Source organism: Elephas maximus, chromosome 19, assembly GCF_024166365.1.
Source record: "Elephas maximus indicus isolate mEleMax1 chromosome 19, mEleMax1 primary haplotype, whole genome shotgun sequence".
NCBI lineage: Eukaryota > Metazoa > Chordata > Mammalia > Proboscidea > Elephantidae > Elephas > Elephas maximus.
Genome location: NC_064837.1, coordinates 10,779,184 through 10,803,852, shown reverse-complemented (window position 1 = coordinate 10,803,852; position 24,669 = coordinate 10,779,184). Strand labels below are relative to the sequence as shown.

Genomic DNA, 24,669 nt, shown 5'->3' with positions numbered 1-24,669 from the left:
TGACTCTAAGAAATCTGGGATTTCTCTTTTGATTTCTTCCCTGACCCATTGGTAGTTTGTGTGTTGTTTAATTTCCATATGTTTGTGTATTTTCCAGGTTGTTTTTTTCTGTTATTGATTTCTAGTGTTACTCCATTGCGGTCGGAGTAAATACTTTGTATGATTTCAACCTTTTAAAATTTATCAAGACTTGCTTTGTGACCTAAAATGTGACCTATCCTGGAGAATGCTCCATGTGCACTGGAGTAGAAAGTATATTTGCTATATATATCTGTGAAGTCTAATTAGTTTATAGGGTCATTCAGGTCCTCTGTTTCCTTGTTGATCTTCTTTTTAGATGTTCTGTTCAATATTGAAAGTGGTGTGTTGAAGTCTTCAGTTATTATTGTAGTGCTATTTCTCCCTTCTATTCCATCAGTGTTCTCTTTATATATTTATGTGCTCCGATGTTGGGTGTATATATATTTATGATTGTTAAATCTTCATAATTAATTGACCCTTTTATCAATATATAATGTCCATCTTTATCTTTTCTGACAGATTTTGTCTTAAAAGCTACTCTGACATTAAGATTGCCACCTCAGTTCTCTTTGTTATTATTTGCATGAAATATTTTTTTCCCATTCTTTCACTTCCAATCTATTTATGTCTTTGGTTTTGAGATGTGTCTCCTGTAAACACACATAGTTGGATCATTTTTTAAAAAATCTGTTCAGCTACTTTTTGCCTTTTGATTGGAGCATTTCCTCCATTTCCACTCACCGTGACTGCTGTTGAGAAGTGAGTTACTTCTGACATTTAGTGTTTGTGTGTGTGTTTTAGGCCTTCTTGTCTTCGTCCTTCAGTACCGCTTGCCTTTGTGTTTTGTCGGTTTATTGTAATGAGCCTTTTTGATTCCCTTCTCCTTTCCTTTTATGTATGTTTTTAATATATATTTTCTTAGTAGTTACCATGAGTATTACATTTAAAAGCTCGTGTTTATAACATTCTAGGGTAAGCTGGTAACAGTTTAACTTCAGAAACATAAGAAATTCTATATCTGTACTGTTTCTCTCTCCCCTGTTTGTTGTTGTTATCATTAATTACTTCTTTATATTTCATGTGCCCTGTAATATAATTTTATCCTTGCCTTTTATATATTTGTTATTAAAAAACATGAAGGGCAAAACATTTAGAATTATCAAGCATGAATACCTTGCTACTAGCCCTTGTACTTGCCCATGCAATTCCCTTTTCCCTTAATTAGGGATCTTTCTTTTTATGTATAGCTTTGAATTACTTTCTAGTGTCTTTTCCCTTCTATGTACAGAACTCCTATTGGTGTTTTTTGGGGGGCTGATCTGGTTGATATGAATTCTCTCAGCTTCTGTTTGCCTGGGAATGTTTTAATTTCACCCTCATTCTTGAAGGATAGTTTCACTGGGTATAGTATTCTTGGTTGGCAGTCCCCCCCCCCCCCATTTTGACACTTTAAATATATTATTCCATTGCCTTCTGGCCTCCAATATTTCTGAGGATAAATTGGTACTTAATCTTATTGGGGATCCTTTGTATGTGACTTTTTGCTTCTCTCTCACTGCTTTCAGAATTCTCTATCTTTAATTTTTGAGAGCTTATTATTATTATTATTTTTTAACGATGATGTATCTTGGTATAGATCTCTTTGAGTTTATCTTGCTGGGGTTTCTTTGAGCTTCCTGGTTTTGTAGATTCATGCCCTTTGTTAGATTGGAGAAATTTTCTTTCATTATTTCTTCAAATATTCTTTCTGTCTTTTTCTCCTATCTCCTTCTGGAATTCCCATGATGCATATATTAAGTCTTTTGTTGTCCTATAATTCCTTTAAACTGCGCTCAACCTTGTTGAGCCTCTGTTCTTGTTGTTCTTCAGTATCTGTAATATTAACTATCTTATCCTCTAATTTGCTAATGGTTTCTTCTGCCTGATTAAATCTGTTAGTAAGTCCTTCTACTGTGGTTCTCATTTCAGTTATTGTATCTTTCAGTTGCAATATGTCTTTTTTTTAATCCCCATTTTGTTCTTGCATTGTTTTCCTTATTTTTTTTTTTAGCTCTTTGTCTATGTTTTCCCTTAGTTCTTTAATTATGTTTAATGTTGTATTATATTCTTCCACATTTTTCATTATTAGCCATCCCTAGATGTGCTTTCATCTCCTTTGTCATGTTCATTTGGATGGGCCATTGTTTCTCTGTTCTTTGTGTCTCGTGTGATTTTTTGTTGGGGCATTGAAATTTTTGAGGGTGTTAACTTCCTCAGTTTTCTCCAGTATTTGTTTTTTTTGTCCACACTACTTTCTGCAAGAAACTCTTAAGTGGGCAGAGCCTTTGATCTTTGCTTACTGTTTCCTCTCCTTTGCGATAGCTCCTTCTCCCTCCCTGGTTTAATTGGAATTCAAAAGTTCTAGATCTTGTTTTTTAACTTTCAATCTCTCCAAAACACACCAGTGAACACTTTGTGTTTAGTCTGTGCACCAGTGGGCACTGCCACTCAGGTGAGGTATTATGTACTAATCAATATGTCCACGAGGGGGGTGCAGTCTTGTCTCTCTGGTTATTACTCCATTCCCTTCTGTTTCTTCAATCATGTTTTTAGTTGGAAAACCCACATCCAGTGATTCCCCTTTGAGGCTGGGTGTTACTCCCGGTTTTGCCCAAGGTTTCCTTTCCTGCTCTATGGTGGCTGCTTATATTTGAGCTGGCATTCAGGTGAAGCACAGGCAAACTTTCCTTCACTTCAGGGGGAGGAGGGGCTGCCATTCCCCAGAAGGATCTCCAAGAGATCTGCCTTGTTGGTTTCAGAGCCCTAGAGACCGTGTGGTGGTTGGGAGGCAATCTCCACCTAGGTGACCCACCTCATGGCTCCACTATAGGGAACCTTTTGTAGGAGTTTGTATTAGTCCAGCAGCCAACAGTGTCCAAGTGGGGAAGGTGTTGGCACACTCCAAATGGACCCCCAAGAGGCTGTCTTATTGCAGTTGGAGCCCCCCCCAGAGTATGTTGACTGTGAATGTAAGCTCCACTAAAGATGTCTGCTTCTTTGCACGCAGCAGCCACAGTCAGCAGTCCTAGCACTGACTGAAAGGAGGAGCAGACAGACCAGAGCTGACTCCCTGGGAGGTCTGTCCTGTTGGTTTCAGAGGCTTGTGCTATGAGGTGTGCCGGGAGGCAGGTAGAGTGTTGACTACAAGAACAGACTCCATTGCGTGGGACTTCTGTAGCAATTTGTAATAGGCTTGCAACCAACAGTATCTGGGTGAGGAAAGTACTGGCACACTCCAGACAGACCCCCACGAATGTCTGCCTTGTTGATTTTAGGGCAGAAGTTTGGGGTCTGTTTTCTTTGCACAGGCAGGGACTGTAGTAGTTAGGGAAGCAGGCTCTTTTTCTGGGGCCATTATCCCAGTTCACAACAGCTGGTGGCATGTGTGGCTGGGGGAGGAACAGGGATGGTGGGAGAAGTGATTTTCCTACTGTTCTGACTTGGTGATTCTTGTCTGTCTGCAGTTCCCCACTGCTTTCCTCTGCTCCTTGATTCAGAGTCCCTCAAAGCCAAGCACTGTTCCCTTGTTGTATTTGTGGGGGAAGGTCAGAATGATGGTTGTTTATACCACCATCTTCCCCTTGTCACTAGGTTTTTAAGATTTCCATTAAGTGATGCTCACCTGTTTCTCTCAATTGTTCAGAATTCACTCAGTCAGATACATTAATCAAGATAACTCCCATGGTTGAACTCAAATGGAAAACAAACCGAAAACCTGTTTTTCTTATCTCTTGTTGATCTGATGTTTCATTCAATCCTATTTTTGACCCCAGCCTCTAGTTTAGGACACTGGAGAGACGTGGAAGGGGATGCTGGGAGCTGAATAGGGAGAGGTGGATGAGAAGAGCCAAGCAGAGCTTTCTAGCACCGTAATGAGCCTATAAGAGACTAGGAACTCACCAAGAAAGGGTAGGAGGAGGGTATGTGTCTTACCAAGTAGCCATGGTCAGATGACTCCAGTCAGAAGACGTGGGTATCCCTGCTTTGCCATTTATTTGCTGTGTGGTCTTGGGCAAGCAACCTAACCTCTCTGAATCTCAATGTTTCTCAGCTGTCCAGTGGAAAATTATGATACCACGATAGGGTGTTGTGAGGATTTTGTAAATGTGAATTGTGATGAGAATGAACTAATGTCCTAATAGTAGGTGATGGATCATGAATTCCATAGGATCTTCCCAGGGGCTTGAACAGCATGACTCAGAACAAGTGGGCAGCCAAGAGGAGTGAATGTTGGACTTCTCAACATGGCGTTTTGCTATTGTGTAGACATAACCTGAGTCTCTGGAGATGAAAGGCAGTGTTGCTCTCTCCTGGGGCAGGTAACTGTCTCTTCTGTCGTCTAGCATAAACAGGGCCCACACAAGACCCTGCCTTATGGCTGGTCTCAGCCTGGCCTTAACAAGCTTAATGACTTAGTAAGAAATATCCCCCACTCATGAAGACTCTGCCTCAGAGCTGGGCAAGCAATCCTCTCCTGCCAGCTGTTCCTCAGAAGCTCAGACTTGGGGACTGTCCCACCCCAGCCTTTGCATTGAGCAGGACCCTCAGGGTTGGAGCCCACTGATTGCCTTCCTCCGTCTCCTTGACCTCTGCTGAGGAAGTTCCAGAGAGCACAGCTGACTTGGTGAAGGTCTGGGAAAAAGCTCCCTGCTTTGGGGGTGGAGGGGCGGGGCGGGGGGGTGAGGCACTGTTGATGAGAAAATTTGGCAATTCCATAGATCTCTCTAGACGGGTCAGACGCTCTTGGCGGCGTGGCAGGGATTTGTGCAAACATTTCCTCGTTGTTCAAAGAGGAATGCAAGAGCAGGCTGCCTGTGTACACCGTGGCCAGGCTGAGAGATGCACCCACGCTGGTGAGCGTGCAGCGAGGACGATGAGGCCGGGACCCAGCAGGGCAGGGCCTGGGAGACGAAGACCGGGGCCCCCGCCTGGAGCCCGTGGGCTGCTGAGGGCCACCCCTGCGCCCCGGAGGACCAGCCCCCTCCCCTCCCACAAGAAACTTGCTCTCCAGGCCCCACTAAGGCCCTTCCTTGCCCTGGTGCTGCTGGTTTCCATCAAACAAGTAAGAGTGGTTTATTATTTATTACTTTTATTATCATCGGTTGTGCACATTTTCTGATTACAGAAGCAGTTTGGGCCTCTTGTAGGCAATCTGGGAAACAGACGAGACTATTAGGAAAATAATGACCAACCAGAGTCCTAGCACTTAGAGGTGATCACTGTTAATACTTGGGCATATTTTCCCCAAATCCTTTTTCTTTGCATTTTTTACACAGCTGAAATTATGGTGCATTAAACATTTTGTATCCTGGTTTCCCCTTTGCACCATATAATTATAAGCATATTCCCATGCCAGCAGAACTTGGTAAATATCATTTAAAATTGCTGCCTGTGTTCTTCGGTGTGCCTTTTCATTCTCCCAGGTTTGAGCCTTTAGGTAGAACTGCTAGGGCTGTCCTTATTTTTCCTTTCTTTTTTCCTTCCTTCTTTTCTTTCTTTCTTCTTATTATAAGGGTATAGAATACTCATTGTTTAAAAAAAAACTAATAAAATGAAAATAAACACACTAAAAAAGATAAAATAAATGAAAGAACCGTTACCTCTCTTCTGTTTTTATCTTTCATTTCTCTTTTTTCTTTTTAGTTTTTCTACCTTCCCTCCTTTTCTTTTTATTATAAAAGCATAGAATACTCATTGTTAAAGAAATAACATATAGTACAAAAAAGTACAAACATAAACAACAGACCCCTGTATTCCACCATCCAGCAATCATTCATATTTTGGGACTTCTACTTCCAGATATTTTTCTACCATTTATTTACATGCAGCCTTTTAAATAAATATGGGATCTTACGATAAATATTTTTTGCAATCTGCTTTTTTCATTACAAAATGCACTAATGAAACAAAATGACATTTTTAATGAGCACATGCTATCTATGCACCAAGTCTGGTGCCGGGCACCCCTCCCCTCATCTCTCACTTCCCGTCCTCTGCAATCCTATGAGGGAGGTTCTCTTGCTAGTCCCATTTTAAGATGAGAAAACTGAGTCTCTGGGAGGTCGAGCAGCGTTTTTCTATGTCAGTCAGTGTAGACCCACGGCATGACGTGGAAGGGCTTCGAGGATGTATTGTAATGTGTTGACTTACCCTCTACAGGTGGGCGTTCTGGAAGATCACCTCATTCTTGTCCAAGGAGACTAGGCCTTTGACCCTCCTCTTTTCAGGGTTCCATTTTTATAAAGGGCCATGATTTGAAAGAACCTCAGTTCCACTTGTCTGAAGATAGTGCCTTGAGGAATGGCTCTTTTCCTCCCTCGGCCCATGGGCACAGTTAGTCCCTGTTTGCAGCTACCCTGTTTCCTTTCCTTCCTCGGCCTTCTCAGTGCCCTGGAGCCCCCGTCCAGGGTGGGCTGCAGTGCCAGGGCTCATCCAGTGTCTCCTTCTCAGGCTTCCCCGGTGATAGGCCAACGCTGACCAGTTGCCTTGGTGCAGACTCTGACTCACTGCGATCCCATGTGTGTCCGAGGAGAGAGGGCTCCACTGGGTTCTCAGTGGCTGATTTGTGGAAGTGGATCTCTAGGTCTTTCTCCCGAGGCACCTCTGGGTAGACTTGAACCTTCAACCTTTCAGTTAGCAGCCAAGTGTGTTAACTATTTGTACCACCCTGGGGCTCCTAGATCGGTCCCTACCAAATTCTCTGCGTCAAATCCCGGCAGAGGTTCACTTCAAGCCTCCATGATCGCAAATGTGAGGCCAACCAACGATCTATTTTATGCAATTCTTGCCTTGTCAGCCTCTTGCTGAGTGTCCAGGACAGTCCTGAGGGTCACCTGGCCCTGATCTGTCTCTGGCCCCAGTGATCCAATCAGTTAGTGGTTGGATATTGTTGGGAGAGTAGATATAGAGTTCTCAACCCTGCCTCAACTCTCTGAGTATCTCATGTGAAAACCAGGTATTTTCAGCTAATTGCCTATTTTGTTACTTTCTACCCACACGTATATATTAGTTGCCTCCTAGGTGCAAAGTGGAGTCCTGGTGGCACAGCTGATAAGGGCTATGGCTGCTAATCCAAAGGTCAGCAGTTCAAATCCCCCAGCCACGCCTTGGAAACCCTAGGGGGCAGTTCTACTCTGTCCTATAGGGGTCTCTATGAGTTGGAATTGACTTGACAGCAACTTTTTTGCTTGTTTGTTGGTTTGTTTTTGGTTTAGGTGACAAGCAATGCCAGGCATTTATTCCAAAGTGTCTCTGGGTGGACTCGAACCTTCAACCTTTCAGTTAGTAGCTGAGTGCTTAACTGTCTGCACCACCCAGGGACTATAGCACTTTGCATTTTATTATAAAATGCCTCCATATCATCAGCTTGCTTAAATCTTACAACAAGCCTCTGAGAAAAGTACGATTACTGAACCCATTTTACAGAGGGGGAAATTAAGATTCAGGGGGCTAAACGGTTGCCCATGATCATGTAGTTTGTGAGAGGTAGAGCTGTCGTGTCTATTCAAGGAGCTTGAAGTCCTGCGTTCTTTCTCCCAGGGACTCCTTGGGAGCTGTTGACATAGGAATATTTACCTATTACAACTGCAGAGTCTGCAGTGCCTCGGGCGGGCTTACAGCACTGGCAAAGCCATAGCCTGGTCCTTTCGCTCGGGTTCTCATAGTTCATAATGAGCCCATTAGCAGCATTCCGTCCCACCCTCTGGCAACCACTCTGCTCTCAGAGCCTCTTTGCTCTGTCTGTCCTCCAGCGTGTGTCTATAATTCTGATGGCCCTTCCTCTTGGTTCTCCATCTTAAGCCCCATTTCTCTCTCCAGATGTTTATATGAGAAGGCTTTGCGTAGACTTTCATGATGAATTTTGCTTATAGATGCTTTCCTTGCATGGAATATAAATGACCGTGTTGTGTTTTCTGGCAGGAAGTCTTCATAAAATTCACTTAATGAGAAATTCTCAGGGATAGTTTAGTTTCAAAGTTCAAGCAGGGAAATAGTGCTATCCTCCCCCCACCTCCCCTCATTTAACTCAATTAGCAGTTTTTCTGGCATTATAAAAACATAAGCCCGTTATAAAAATATAAACATAAGCTTTGCTGCCACAAAAACATAAGCCTCTTTGAGAAATGAATCTCTGGCCTTTTATACATTGCTGGTGGTGGTGTCAAATGGTGCATATTTTGAGATTAAAAAAAAAATTTTGGTGAGACTAGACAGTTTGGCAGTACATTATCAAAAACCTTTAAAAATGTATGTATACTATGACCCAGAAATTCCAATTCAAAGAATTTCTTTTGAGAAAATAAAGTTGTGCTCAAAAATTTAATGAGGATGTTCACTACAACGTCATTTATATTTAGCAAATGTATGAAAGCTACTTGGATGTTCAAGGCTAGAGGGTTTAAAAGATAAATTACGTTCCATCATCCACAGAATATTACATAACTGTTAAAATGGTGTTTTAGAAGCGTAGTTCTTGAGAAGAAAATATATTTGCAGTATGCTTTCTAGTGAAAAAAGGCTACAACATACAGTGGTGTTACCAGGGTTAGTGCCACCCAGTGTGGTAACTCATGGTGTCACGCCCCCCATGGACCAGATCAGACAGAATCCTTAGCAATATTTTTTGCACTAATGTTACTTGTGAATTGTAATTCCCATATATCACTCCTTCTTTTCCTTGAATTACTTTATTCCCAAGAAAGTTATTGATATAGACTCACAAATACTGGTTACCACAATATTGTAGCTAAAACACCAGAAAATTTGACAAAATAGTTGACTATAAAAACACGGCCCGCAATGCAAACAACGATGCACGCTTGTAGCACATGCAGACGAAACTATGTGATTTCAAGTGTCATTGCAAGTAGGTGACAATGACAGCTCTGACCAGAGCACATTAGAAGGTTCAAAAAGTAAATTAGCATAGAGTTTTAGCCTCATGGAAACCCTGGTGGCGTCGTGGTTAAGAACTACAGCTGCTAACCAAAAGGTTGGCAGTTCAAATCCACCAGCTGCTCCTTGGAAACCGTATGGGGCAGTTCTACTCTGTCATGTAGGGTCACTATGAGTTGGAATCAACTCGATGGCAATGGGTTTCTTTCTTTTTTAGCTTCGTAGGTATATTGGTACTTGTAAGCTGGGCTTATGAAAAATGTTTTTCTTGTTATAACTACATGGATATTTTAACAAAACAATAATAAATTTCTGCTGGAACACTGCACAAAAATTTTATAGACTGTCATTTTGGTGTCAGCCCCTCTGACAGTGTCACCCCGTGCAGGCGCATGCCCCTCACCTTCCTAGTGATGACACTGTCAACACAGTATGATTCCATTTGGGTTAAAAAAAAAGAAAAGAAAAGGAAGAAGGGAAAAAGATTTATGTGTACAGGGAGAAGATTCTGGAAAGAGATGGTAATTTCTGGGCAATGAGGTTATGATTCCACCTTTTCCCCTTTTTGTTTATCTATAATTTCTGTTTTAACTACTGTCAAGTGTATTCCTTCTCTAACAAAGAAAAATGTAAGATTTATTTAAAGAGAGGCAATAGAATTCCCCCCCCTCCTTAATTCCTCCTCAGTCAAGTCAGTTGTTTTTGCTGGTCGCCCAAGGGAAAGAGAAATTCAGGTCAAGTTGGACTTTTCCAGTTAAAAAAAGTATCCACTAATGTATGTCCTTTCCTCATTACTTTGTCTGGGAATCTGGGGGTCTGCCTGTCATTGAACTTGTGTTTCTGGGGGTCTTCAGGACAAGTACCTGGGAAGACAGTGTGACCCCTAGACTTACCAAATCCAGTACTTTTAGAGCTTTTTGTTTTTCTGCTTTTGACTATGGACATTAGCCATGACAAAGAGCAGGGGCGTAGAGGAATTCTGTTCCAGGGACAGGTCACGTAGATAGCTGATTTTATTGCCTCTTCCTCACCTGGGTTCCAGGGAGGTTCCTGAAGGCATAAATAACACCTCATTTGAAAAAGCATCTTCCTTTGATGACTTGGATGATTCCAGAAGCTTATTATCAACCCATCTGCTGAATTTATAAAGATAATGTAGGTAATTTATAATTATATTTAATTTATAGATAATTTATAAAGATAATATATGGTCCCACTAGAATGTTTACATGATAAACTTACATCTTACCTCTTGGGCCATAACTCACGGAGACATATTATTAGTAGAGATTGAAAACTCTTTGGAGACTGAAACCAAGGGATAAATATGCCAATTATTTCATCATCATGATCATCATTATTACGACTTATTGGCTAATCTCAGGGTTTCCCAACTGTGTTCTAAGGTGTCCAATGTGCTGCTGTGAATGCACAGGGGTGCCGTGAGATATTCTAAGTTTTCAGATGAAGTGCAGTGATGTATGACTTCTGCCAGACACCCTGCAAACTACTAGCTTGAGGTCATGCACAGTTTCAACGTTAGATCACGCTGCATTCCTTTTGATGCCATCATATCTTTAAAAAATTGAGTTTTTGCAGTTACTGTGATAAAAAGCAAGTATGAGACGAAAATCAATGTAGAATAGGAAATTAAGATGGTGTCTTAGTCATCTAGTGCTGCTATAACCACAATATCACAAGTGAATGGCTTTAACAAACAGAAATTCATTGTCTCACAGTTTGGGAGTCTAGAAGTCCAAATTCAGGGCACCAGCTCTAGGGGGAGGCTTTCTTTCTCTGTTGGTTTTGGGGGAAGGTCCTTGTCTCCTTTCAACATCTGTGGGCCCAGCGTTCCTTGGAGATCTCCATGTGTCTTGGTGTCAATCTTCCCCTAGGTCTAGGAGGTTCTCAGCACAGGGATTCCAGGTCCAAAGGACACACTGCACTCCTGGGTGTTTTTTCTTGGTGGTAGTGAGGTCCCTCTTCCCTCTGCTTGCTTCTCTCTCCTTTTATCTCTTGTAAGATAAAAAGTGTGACACAAGCAAGGGTGTGACTTGAGTAAGGTGGTGACCTGAGTGAGGGTGTGATTTACTTGAGTAAGGCTGTGACTCGAGTCATGCCCTTCAGCAAGGGTACAACTCAAGATACACCCCCACACTAATCCTGCCTTATTAACATACAGAGGATTAGGATTTATAACACATGAAATGGAGGATAATTGCACAATAACCACAAAATGGAGGATGATTACATCAGGTCACAAAAAATGGAGGATGATTACATCATTACACAACTGCCAAATCATATCAACTATGTAAACTGCCAAACTACATCATTACATTACTGCCAAACTGCTGAGAATCGTGGCCCAGCTAAGTTGCCACATGTTTTTGGGAGACAGAATTCAAGCCATGACAGATGGCAATGTCCAATCTGATTCTGAGATTGGAGAAGTGGTGTAATGTCCAATAGGCACTAAATTATGAACATCACTACTTACTCAGTGGTTTGACCTACTTATTTAATAAATGAAATATTAGATATTTCTTTTGGCCTAGGAGTGCTATGAAAAAATTACTGAGACACTAAGGGCACCACGAACTTAGAAAGTTTGGGAACCTCTGGTCCAACGATGATCACACTAGTTCTTCAAAAAGTTGACTTTGTGATTCTCTGGAAAAGATGCAAAGGAATCACCCACAGACCCCATCAGGAGTACCACAGTGTGTGTGTGTGTCAGTGGGGAGGGCATCTGGGCAAAGGAGGGAGAGGGTTTGTTGTTGGTTGCCATCAAGACGATTACAACTCATAGCAACCTTATGCGTAACGGAATGAAATGTTGCCTGATCATGTGCCATCTTCAGGATCGTTGGTATGTTTGAGTCCATTGTTGTGGCTATTATTTCAGTCCATACCATTAAGGGTTTTTGTTGACCCTCTACTTTACCAAACATGATGTCAAAGGAGAGGGTAGATTGGACTAGTTACTCATGATTTGAAAGCTTGCTGTTCCTTGGACCAGTAGATGGGTTTTCTGTATGTGTGTGTGTTTTGCTTCCTTGAATTTGAATGCCTTTAGATCTAATGTCAGCCCAATGCCACAGGCTTCCCCACTCCCTATTGTTATACCTCTTATTTCACTTCTTTGAGTTACTTGCCTCACCCAAGAAAGCATTTGAGTTTGTTACTCTTTGTGAGAGGAGACAAACCTCAAAGTCAATTGATTAATTGAGTGACCTTAGCCCAGATCACATATTTAAACCCTCCTCCCTGTATTCCCCACCCCCAGCCCTCCTCTGCCCCACAAACATCCCTTTGTGCCTCCGTTTCTTTAGTTGTAAAGTGAGGAAACAGGAGGGCGATGACTCCTGCCCTCACTAGAGACTTGTACTCAGAAGTGAAGGATTTGTCTCAGCCCTCAAAGAACTTACGGAGCAGTGAAGGAGATGGACAAGTGAACAGCCAATGACAACCCAGTGTGATGGCCCCTAGGAATCACTCATGTGTGAGGTCGAGCGGCAATGAGAAGGGTAACTAGCTCAAGACTTCAGGGAGAGAGGTGGCCAAGTATGACTTCTCAGGAGTCCCTTGGTTCGATGTTGAACCTTGAAGGGTGAATAGGAGTCAGCCAGGTGAAAAAGACTGTGGGAGGGAGTGCCAGTGGGATGTGCAAAGATGTGAAGTCATGAAGGAGCATGAGAATGTGGAGAGATTTGGGACAAAGATGGCTGAGATGTCAAATCATAAGTGTGCAGGCTGTAACTGGAAGGCTTTAAGCAGAAAAGCCCTGTACTGTGGAACAGTATGGCGGGTGGACAGCAGTACCAGTCCAGAGGTGGAAGAAATAGGAGGGAGGGTTGGATGGGAGAAAATTTAGAGGGTAGAGTCAACAGAATCTGGTGACTGGTTAAATGTGGGGGTGAGGGTGAGGGAGATGTCGAGGAAGGCTCCTAGTTTCTCATTTGTGACTGAAAGAACAATGGCACCAGGGACTGAGCTGCAAGGGGAGAAGCCTGTTTGAAAGTAGAGAATGATGGGGCAAGAATATCACTTGACTTTGTATACCAGCCAATTACATAATTGTCTGATCTTTGGTTAATATGCTCGGCTGCTAACCAAAAGGTTGGGGGTTCGAGTAAACCCAGAGGCTCCTCAGTAAAAAGGCTTGAGATGTACTTCCAAAAACCAGCCATTGGAAACCCCATGAAACACAGTTCTTCTCTGATGCACTTGGAGTCGCTTTTAACTCTACAGCAGTTGTATCTTTAGCTGATTCCAAGTCCTTTAGGGCAGGAACGGTATCTTGCTCATCTCTGTATGCCTTTCCATTTCTCCTTAAGGCAAGGCCTGGCACACAAAAGGTGCTCAATAGAGAAGAGTAAATTGAATGATAGAAGAGAAAAAATCATTTTAAAACAACAACAAAGTGGTATAAATACCCAATTAGAAGTTGTTAGATTACCCAACCACCTGGAAAGTCCAAGCTTATGCTGCATTTCCAAGGTTCTATGGAGCAGGAAAGTCCCGGGGCGGGGCGGGGTAGGGGGGCACAAAAGGTTGGTGATTTGAACTCAACCAGTGGCACCATGGAAGAAAGGCCTGATGACCTGCTTCCGTAAAGATTGCAGTCAAGAAAACCCTAAGGAGCAGTTCTGCTCAGTAACATGAGGTCACTATGGGTTAGAATCAACTTGACGGCTATGGGTTTGCTTTTTTTTTTTTTTTTAATGGGACAGGATAGTTAAAGTCAGAAAGAAAAAAAATCCCAAAGCCTCAGTACGGCAGCAGAGCACCCATATACCCATTGTCTTTGACTCTGGAGCCACAGGGCCCTGGATGGGGGGTGCAGACCCCTACAATCTCCTGGCTCTTTTCTGACCCATCATTGTACCTTCTTGGTGCAATACTTCTCTCTTTGGTACCTGCACAGTCTCAGGCGTGTGCAACTGCTTGTCTGCGATGGTGTGAAACTTCAAGATAAGCATATTGCATCCTCTTGAAATGTTAACCTCGCTTGAAGATTTTGAAAAAAATCTTTTCTATGTGTATTAAAATCAGTATGATCAGGTTTACAGGGAGCATGCAAAATTCACATAAATTTTTAAGGTAGAACAGAAGGTGCCAAAGGCGTTCTGTTCTTGGTGCAGGCCATTGGGGTACTTGAGCGGGAAGGTCTAGGAATCACGGTGATGGGTGATAGTAGGGTCACAGCTGTGTTTACAGCTATCTGGGAATCACCATGCTTTTGTCTGCTCAGGTTACAGGCTCTCTCCTTGAGGAGACAACCCGGAAGTGGGCTCAGTACAAAGAGAAGTGTCTGAGGGACTTACTCAAGGAAGCTTCTGGTAAGCACATGTATTAGTTATCTCTGGCTGTGTAAAAATTACCCCAAAACTTAGTGGTTTAAAAACAATAATCATTTATTATCTCTCACAGTTTCTGTGGGTCAGGAATTCAGACAGGGCACAGTGCGGATGGCTTATTGAGACATTGTTTTGTTCCCTCCCACATCTGTTGGTTGATCTGGCTGTCAGTTGAGAGTCTAGCCACTACTGTTGGCCAGAGTCTCCACGTGGCCTCTGCGCATGGCCTGGGCTTTCTCACAGTATGGCAGCTGGGCTCCAAGGGCAAGTATCACCGGAGGCCATATTGCCTTTTATGACCTAGCCTTAGTCACATAGTTTCATTTCTGATATGTTCAGTGGGTGATAATGTTACAAAGGTCTATCCAAGTTCAAGTGGAGGGAGCATAGACCCCCCAGCTCTCATTGTAAAAAGAGCACACGTGAGATGGGATGTGTACTGGTGTCGCAATCTTTGATAAAAACACAATCTGTCATGGCACACTCACACGACATGAGTAACTATTGTGAATTAATTTGGCAATCTATTGCCAGGGAAGAAGCCCTGTGGCACAGTGGTTAAGTGCTCGGCTGCTAACCGAAAGGTTGGCAGTTCGAACCCACCAGCTGCTCTGTGGAAGAAAGATGTGGCAATCTGCTTCCATAAAGATTACAGCCATGGAAACCCTGTGGGGCAGTTCTACTCTGTCCTATAGGGTCACTGGAGCTGGAATAGACTCGATGGCAATGGGTTATGGGTTATTGTTGGGGGGAATGAGGGAAGTTGGGTTCCCAGGCTCTTAGGGTGTTAACTGAATCTGAGTGATAACATTTCTTTTATCCAAGCCTACACTAAGTTCAGGGCATTTTAGCAAATGTTTTAGCAGCTGGATCATGGCCGCGGCCTCTCTGCCCACAGGGTGACTCTGTGTGCACCCAGATGTGTATGCCCACCTTCAAAAGAAAGAAGGAAGAGAGGAGAGGAAGCCTTGACCATTGTCTCTGAGCATCAGGGCACGTGGATGAAAGCTACCCCTTCTCTCCTTCCCTGCTCCTTTCAGATTATTTCCTTCAGAGGCCTGGAGGTTGGCAGGAGACTGTAAACACTCCATTCCTTTTCCTGACCTGAAGGCATTCCCAGGCTCTGAGCCACAGCCCTCTCCCTCTAAAGACTCCTTCATCCTGGACAGGGACAATCAAGGCTTGCTAGCAATGATAAGTGCCACCTCCCACTTGGGGAATACTGTTTTCTGAGGTGAGGGCAGGGTAGGTCCCGTTCATCTGGAGCCATGCTGTTAGCAGCTTGGTCAGCTGAGCACCTGCCTCACACAGACCAGGTCCTGACCCCTGGCAGCCAGGTCCTCAATATGCCCTGTATCAGCTCATAACTTAGCAGATCTGAGTTTGCAGGGGTTTGGATGCCATTTATCTGGCTTTTCGCTCCACGTGGCCCCTGAGTTCTAGCCTAATAGGGAGCAGATGGTGGGAAATGATGCTTGCTCCCAGGGGTCAGGAGTTTGCAATATAGAAGTTTGGGACCCAGCCTGAAACAACCCCTTCATTTGATTGCAAGAAGTCCATAAGCCTGGGTCTTATGTTTGTAGCTTCCCAGTGCCAAGTGCTGGGTATAACGCACCCCCTGAGCTTGAGATGGTCTGAATATTTGATAATGACCGTTAGATTAGTCTTCACATGGAGAAATATGACCAGGTATTTCTTGTGTTGGATATATGTGTCTAAAAACCTCAGTAATTTCACAGATCACCTTAGATCCACTGGTCATTTTGCTTTTCACAGGGTGAAGTTTTTCTAGGATCTAATCGGTGAAAGTTGAATAACTAGTTATCTATGGAGCAGAAGGCCACTGGCTGAACTTTCAAGTGTCCTCCTGAACCCAAGTTCCTGTGAGAGTTTAGTTCATGTAAGATAAACCAAAATAGCTGTGACGTGCACATTGACATAATCGACTGGGCCACGGCCAGAGGTCGTGTTGGGTAGACAAAGCCACGAAGTTTGGGGTTGCATTAAGCGTTCCTGTCCAACTCCCCTCTTTCCTCTTCATCCCTGACCCATTTGGTCATTGCACAGGTCCCATCAGATTCCAGTGCCAGGGAGGCGGGCTCCGGGCTCCTGGTTGCTTCTTCCTGCATCTATGAGCCTTGTGCTCAAACATTGCTTTTTACTTGGACCCCTCTTCTCTCTGCGGTGGAGTCCCTGGGTGGCACAAAAGGTTAATTCGCTTGTCTGCTAGGTGAAAGCTTGGTGGTCTGAACCCGCCCAGAGGAGCCTCAGAAGACAAGCCTGGTGATCTACTTCTAAAAGGTCACAGCCATTGAACACCCTGTGGAGGACAGGTCTACTCTGCACACACAGGGTCGCCATGAGTTGGACTCAACTCCATGGCAGCTGTGTTTTTCCTTCTCTCCACAGGCGTATTTTGTAATGGGACATTTGATAAGTATGTTTGCTGGCCTCATTCGTCTCCAGGAAATGTCTCCGTGCCCTGCCCTTCATATTTACCTTGGTGGAGTGAAGGTAATAAGTCATATCTTACCAATTCCCAGCAGTTCCTTTAAAGGCTGGTCACTCCTGGTAGACCAACCAGGGGGAATTAGAGAGAAGGCTCCGATCAAGGGCTTTTCTCATGTCCCTTCTCCCTGCAAAAGGCACCCCCCTAAACTCTCAGTAACGTATCTTCCTTCTTCTCTCTGCTTCTCTTCTTGTCTTCTGAGATTCTATTCCTGGATATTCCATTTATATAATGGCTCTTTACTTTGAAAACTGTGGGGTCTAGTCCCTGCTACCACAGAATTTGGCTGCAGCGAGGGCAAGAATTATCACCTTATTGGAGGGGAGAAGGAGATGGAGGGGAAAGATTGGGACACTCATATCCACACAACTTTTAGCTCATTAGCTGAGGAGAACAGGTTTAAAACTTCCCTTAAATACAAACAGTTCATGCACTTGGCTGCTAACTGGAAGTTTGGAGGTTCCAGCCCACACAGGAGTGCCTTGGGAGAAAGGCCTGGTGATCTGCTTCCAAAAAATCAGCCATCGAAATCTCCATGGAGCAGTTCTACTCTTAAACACATGGGGTCGCCATGAGTAGGAATCAACTTGACAGTGACTGGGTTTTTATAAGCATACGAAGGAGCCGCCATTGAATTGGTGCTTTTCAATTCTGCAGGACTTGGATAGAGAATTTAACTACTTGACTTGCCCTGATCCTGTGTAAAGGAAGTGAATATCACTTAGAAACCCAGGATGGTTGTCTTAGTTACCTAGTGCTGCCACAACAGAAATACCACAAGTGGGTGTCTTTAAAGAACAGAAATTTATTTTCTCACAGTCTTGGAGGCTGAAAGTCCAAATCAGGTTCTCAGCCATGTCAACTCCTTCTGTGAGCCTCTTTCTTAGTTTTGCTGTCTGTTGGCGATCCTTGGCGTTCCTTGGTGTCTGCCTTCCCTGTTTGTGTGTCTCTTCTGGTCTTTTGATAACTCAGAAGTGATTAGGTTTAACATCTGCCTTTCACTGATGTGACCTCATTCATGTAACAAAAGAAAAACTCCTTTTTCCAAGCAGGGTCATATTTATAGGTACAGGGGTTAGGATTTTAACACATATTTTATATACATGAGGGTAAGTCAAAAAGTATTGCTACAAAATCATGGAAACCTATTACGCAAAAACATCAAAATGTGAAGCTATTGTTTCCTGACACATCCTCCATCTAGGTCTATACACTCCTGAAGGTGGTGTTTCCATCTCTCCAACCCTTTTCTGAAGAATTTTGCACTCTTTGATTTACACCATGTCAGAACAGCAGTTTTGGCACCCTCAAGGGACTGAAATCGTGTTCCTTTTAAATGTTCTTTGAGTTTGGGGAACAAAAAGAAGTCTGAAGGGGCAAAATCAGGACTGTGGGGTGGATGGAGTAAGGTTTCCCAATGAAATTCTCATAAGACAGCTCTTGCTACCTTCAAAGAATGAGCAGGTACATTGTCATGATGAAAAAACATTCCTCGGTGCAAATTTCCTGCCCTTTTTCTCACCAATACAGTTTTCAATTTTCTTAAAATTTCTTCATGATAAGCCCATGTGGTAACCGTGTGTCCCTCAAGAAAATCTATCAAGATTGCCCATTTGGGATCCCAAAAAACAGTCTCCATAACTTTCCGAACGGTCTTCCCTCTCTTGGCTCATCTTAGAGGTCTTCCTGACCTTCTTTAAAATGCACGATCCATCTAAAACCTGTTACTTCATGTGGGGCAGTGTTCCCATAAATTTGTCGCAAAGCTTCAGTGATTTCGGAAGATGTCCACTTGAGTTTTGTTACAAATTTGATATTGGCCCTGACCTCAAAATCGTTTTTTTTCCATGGCACAAAAAGTATCTTTTTTTTTTTTTTTTTTTTGGAACACTCAAAGGAGCCTAAGACAAGTGTATTACTGAGAGAATTTGTCTGCAGCCATCCGCTGATCACAGAGACATGTGTAAACACGTTTTGTTTGGAATAAACCCTGTGTATATGCTTTTTTATATGTACTGGAGAACTAGTAGCAACATTTGTTTTTTTTTTTTTTAAAATTGTGCTTTAGATGAAGGTGCACAGAGCAAATTAGTTTCTCATTAAATAATTAAGATACATATTGTTTTGTGACATTGATTGCCAACCCCACAAAGTGTCAACATTCTCCCCTTCTAGACCTGGGGTTCCCCGTTACCAGCTTTCCTATCCACTCCTGCCTTCTCTTCCTTGCCCCTGGGTTGGTGTGCCCATTTAGTCTTGTTTTGTTTTATGGGCCTGTCTAACCTCAGGCTGAAGGGTGAACCTCAGGAGTGCCTTCAGTACTGAGTTAAAAGGCTGTCCGTGGGCCATACCATCAGGGTTTCTCCAGTCTCTGTCAGACCAGTAAGTCTGGTCTTTTTTGTGTGTGTGTGAGTTAGAATTTTGTTTCACATTTTTCTCCAGCTTTGTCTGGGACCCTGTATTGTGATCCCTGTCAGAGCCGTCGGTGGCGGTAGCTGGGCACCATCTAGTTGTGCTGGACTCAGTCTGGTGGAGGCTGTGGTAGTTGTGGTCCATTAATCCTTTGGACTAGTCTTTCCCTTGTGTCTTTGGTTTTCTTCATTCTCCTTTGCTCCAGATGGGGTGGGACCATTGGATTATCTTAGATGGCCACTCACAAGCTTTTAAGATCCTAGACGCTAGTAGCAATGTTTTTTTGACTTACCCAGGTGTATATATATGGGAATGTTGTCTCATATAAAACAGAATATACACAGCAAAGCATACACGAATTCAACGGTTTCTACATGTACCTTTTAGTGACATTGATTATATTCTTCAAGTTGTGTAACCATTCTCACCCTTCTTTTGGGAGTTGTTCCTCCCCCATTAGCATGAACTCACTGCCCCCTAAGCTTCCTATCTAATCTTTCCAGTTGCAGTTGTCACTTTGATCCCATATACATAGCTCTGAGAAGAGCATACTGCTCAAGGCGGACTTTTTTTACTGGTTAAGCTCAACTATTGTTTGGTTTTAAGAAGACTTCAGAGGATATTTTTGGTGTAAGGTTTAAAGATTATCTCAGGGCAATAGTTTCAGGAGTTCAGCCAACCTTCACGGCTCCAGGAAGTCTGGAGCCCATGGATTTTAACACATATTTTGGGGGGACAGAATTCAATACATAACAGGAATGTTTCCCCATCTCTGACCCCCAGCACACAGGTTCTTTGGCTATTTTATTCTGGAAAGGGAGAGAAGAGATTCCTGGTTAAAACTCTGTTGCCTTTGACCATAGACCATGGGCAAATCTAAGACCAGGTAAAAGTATTCTCTGGAAACATAAGTGCTTACACAGCTCCAGACAAAACAGAGTGAGAATGAGTTTCTGAGAAGATAAGAGGATAAGATTTCATATTTAATTTCAGCCCAATAAATCATCACATCAGTGAAAGTTTGATTGAATGTTTTGAGGCCTTTTGTGCAGAGAATTTGGAAGGAGGGTAAATTTCTGGATGGGACAGCTAGGTACAGACTTTATGGAACTGCTCTCTGGTGAAATCCAGATGGAGTCATCTGGGAAACATGAGAATGTGAGACCTAAGGGAAGGTGGAAGGATGGAAGCAGTGAGCTCGTGAGCCACAAGGTCTGAATGATTCAGGCGAGCAGTAGTTGTGGAAGTCAGCTCAGTGAGGTGGGGAGAGCACTGGGCTGGGGGACAGGAGGCAGGAGACCCCTGTCCTTCTGTTTACACTCAGGCTTTTTCCTTTTATCTTGATTATATATATATATAACAAAACATTTGCCGGTTTAACCATTTTTAAGTGTCCAATTCAGGGACATTAAGTACACTCAGCCTGTGGTGCACCCATCACCACTACCCACATCCAGATATTTTTCACCCAGTGGTGGTTCATTCTCACCTTCCATGCGGGACAGAGGGGCTCAAATCCAGGCTAACGTACCTCTTGCGCAGCCACCACCCATCTGTCAGTGGACGCATGTGCGTTGCTACGATGCTGGGCAGGTTTCAGCAGAGCTCCCAGACTAAGATGGGCTAGGAAGAAAGGCCTGGAGATCGACCTCTGAAAATCAGCCAATGGCAGCTAACCACAAGTATTTTATGTAAGTGGGGTCATATAGTATTTGTCCTTTTGCATCTCACTTATTTCTCTCAGCATAATGTTTTCAAGGTTCACGCGTGTCATAGCATATATCAAGACTTCATTTCTCTCTATGTCTGAATAACATTTCATTGAGTGGATACACTACGTTTTGTGTGTCCATTCCTCTGCTGGTGGACATTTCGGTTGATTCCACCTTTTGTCTGTTGTGTCTAATGCTGGAATGAACGTTGGTGTACATGTGTCTGGTTGAGTTGCTGCTTGTGCTCTGAAACTTTTGACAAGTTCTGGATCCCTCTGAGCTGTAGTTTCCTCATCTGAAAAGAAAAGTGAACAATAGCTAAATTTTAAGATTATTTTAAAGGTCCCTAGGTGGTACACACGGTTTGCTCTCGATTGCTAATTTAAAGGTTAGTGGTTCAAACCCACCCAGTGATACCATGGAAAAAAAGGTCTGGCGATCTGCTTCCGTCAAGAAAACCTTATGGATCACAGTTCCACTCTGCAACACGTGGGGCCACCATGAGTCGGAATCGACTCAACAGCGACTAACAACAACGTTATTTTGCGAAATAAATGAGAAGGCACACAGAAGCTGCCACAGAGTAGGTGCTTAGTAAATCATAGATGAAGCTGTGTCTGAGGTTGAGCTCCTTGGATTCTTTCAGGTGTTTAAAGCCCCAGATATCCAGGGTCTCCTCAAGGATACAGGGGAAATACCATTACCACTTAACTGCCCCTTCCCGACAACTAAAAACGCACATTCATTCCACTTTAAGAGAAACAAAGTAAAAATCCAAAATTACAAAGAAGTTGACTTAAAGGCTCTTGCAAAACATGTTCTGGGTTTCTGGAGTGTACTAAAAGGGGTACACTTTGCAAAAGGCAGAAAATTACTCTTCCACTCAACATTTTGTTCATTAAATCTTTAGAATCCAAATAGGTCCCTGCAGGGAAAAAAGAATGTGGAGACGATGAAGTGGGTTTAGAGAAGAACATCTCATAAATGTAAAGGGGTGGAAAAGAATTCTTGTGAGATAGAGGAATGAGCATTATAATATAAGGGAGGGAGCTTAATGGTGAATACAGGGTGTAATGGAATATACCAAAAAGCAAAACCATTGCCGTTGAGTTGATCCCAACCCATAGCAACCCTGTAGGATAGAGTAGAATTGCCTCCTAGGGTTTCCAAGGAGTGGCTGGTGGATTTGAACTGCCAACCTTTTGGTTAGTAGATGCGCCATTAACCGCTATGCTACTAGGGCTCCTTGATGGAATATAAACCAGTAAAACTAGTTGCTGGCGAGCTGACTTCAACTCAAGGCTGTCTCATGTGTGTTAGAGTAGAACTGTGCTCCACAGGGCTTTCAGTGGCTGATTTTTCAGAGGTAGGTTGTGAGGCCTTCTTCTGAGGCACCTCTGGGTGGACTCAACTCTCTAACCTTTCAGTTAGCAACAGAGTGCTTAACTGTTGTACGACCCAGGGACTCAAAGTCTGATAAATGTGGCTGGGGCCTGATCGTGAAGGACATTGTGCATTACACTAAGGGTTTTACTTTCCTGTGTGCAGAAAAATTACGTGGAGCCACTGAAGGGATGAAGGCATGGGAAGAACATAATAGATTTGTAGTTTGGGAAGAGAACTTTTAAAAAACTCTTACTGTGTTTTAGGTGAAAGTTTATAGCACGAATTAGTTTCTCATTCAAAAGTTTTATACACAAATTGTTTTGTAACATTAGTTGTAGTCCTCGCAATGTGTCAGCACTCTTCCCCTTTCCCTTTCCACCCTGGTTCTCAGTGTCCATTCACCCAGTTTTCCCGTCCCTTCCTGCCACCTTGTCTTTGCTTTTGGGTGGATATTGCCCGTTCGGTCTGGTATTCTTGATTGAACTAAGAAGCACATTCTTTATGTGTGTTACTGTTTATTTTATAAAAAAGAAAGAAAAACCCAAACCTGTTGCTGTCGAGTCAATTCCGACTCATAGCAACCCTATAGGACAGAGTAGAACTGCCCCATAGGGTTTCCAAGGAGTGGCTGACAGGTTCGAACTGTGGACGTTTGGTTAGCAGCCGAGCTCTTAATCATTGTGCCACCAGGGTTCTGTTTGTTTTATAGGCCTGTCTAATCTCTGGCTGAAAGGTAGACATCAGGAGTGGCTTCAGTTCTGGTTAGGAGGGTGTCAGGTGGGAAGAGAACTTTGATGGCATGTGCCTGTTAGACCAGAGGGATGGAAGGGAATCAGGGAAGCAAATCTGGGAGCTACTGCAGTGGTCCGGAAAAAGAGATGGTGAGGGCCTGGACTCAGATAGAGGCAAGGGGCTGGGGAGGCGGGGAAAGATTAAAGAACAGTATTGGTGGTGGGATGGTCAAGACTTGTCACCAGAAGAAGTAGAAATCAAGGGACAGAGAGGAGTGGAATATAGAGGAGAGGAAAGCAAGCTCCTCCTCCTCTATTCCCCTTCTCAGTAATGGTCTCACCTTCTATCTGGTCCCATTCAAACTCATCTAGCTGGTACCCCAGTTCTCTGACTCCACTTCTCCTTCATTCTTACCTCAGCTGCTTTAGGGTGGGCTCACCATCACCCTCATCTCTGCTTCTTTGGTTTCCTCACTGGTCCCTGCCTCTGTCTGGCTTCCTTCCAGTCCATCGTCTAACCCAACCCACCTACCCACCACACCATGGTTATTCATCCATTAAGTCTAACAATTACATCACAACAAGTAATGTGATTGGTGTCACCTGATTTGCACAAGTAAAAAATTTTGATTTGGTGAATGTTGTATTAAAATATACGTACCACAATAAAATTTTTTTGTTAATGGCCGAATACAAAAATGTGTATACACCATGATCTCAATTGTGTAAAAATTGCACATATACAAAGCCTTAAAAAATGGAAGGAACATCAAAATGTTGATAGGAATTCTCCCTTGGTGATTAATTTAAGTCTTTTCACTTTTCTTTTTCATTCTTTTCTCTGTTTTCTACAAAAAGCTTGTCATATATTTATGATTAGCAGAAAGAGTAACTTGTAAAGAAACACATTTCTGAAGGTCCAAGTTTAGGATGATGGCACGTCTTGAAGAAAGAAGGCTGGCTGTAAGGGAATTTGGAAAAAAAAAAAATCAATAAATTGCTTTCGTTGGCCCACTATGTGCAGGGCCAGGACTAGGAAGATCCCATACATGTCCACGTCTCATTGGCAAGTCCAATCCCTGGTTCTCCTTCAGGGAGGGCTCCTGGAACAAATGGGCCTGAGTCACAGCAGCAGCCAGTGTGGGAAGAGCCTTTGGTCATCACTCTTTCATTTAATCATCTCCACAACCACAGAGGGTCTGAGCCATTATTACCCCCAGTTCTTGATGGAGAGAACAGAAGGCTCGGAGAGTGGGAGGACCTAAGCCCACCAAGCTGGTAAGTGGTAGAACGGGCTTTAACCCTGGTCTGTCTGCCTCATGGAAACCCTGGTGGTATAGTAGTTAAGAGTTTGGCCATTCCAAAAGGTCAGCAGTTTGACTCCACCAGGCGCTCCTCGGAAACCCCATGGGGCAGTTCTACTCTGTCCTATAGGGTTGCTATGAGTCGGAATCGACTCGATGGCAATGGGTGTGGGTCTGCCTCATGCCCACCACCTCCTCCTTCATGGCGCTGCCTCCTAAACATCAGAAAGAGATATGCCCCTCTGAGGAAGTGTCAGCAGCTAGAGGCCACGTCTCCCAGCTGGGCTGCACCTTAAG

The 24,669-nt window shown here is 43.4% G+C and overlaps 1 protein-coding gene across 1 annotated transcript in view; it reads left to right on the top strand.

Annotated features, from left to right (window-relative positions):
• Positions 1-4,784: 4,784 nt before the first annotated feature.
• The window catches only part of GLP2R (glucagon like peptide 2 receptor), a 99,565-nt gene continuing 79,680 nt past the window's right edge, over positions 4,785-24,669 (top strand). The window contains exons 1-3 of the mRNA XM_049861522.1: positions 4,785-5,122; positions 14,213-14,300; positions 16,728-16,832. Coding sequence (XP_049717479.1) covers positions 4,856-5,122; positions 14,213-14,300; positions 16,728-16,832 — 460 coding nt within the window. The 5' untranslated portion in view covers positions 4,785-4,855. The remainder of the gene's footprint in view (positions 5,123-14,212; positions 14,301-16,727; positions 16,833-24,669) is intronic.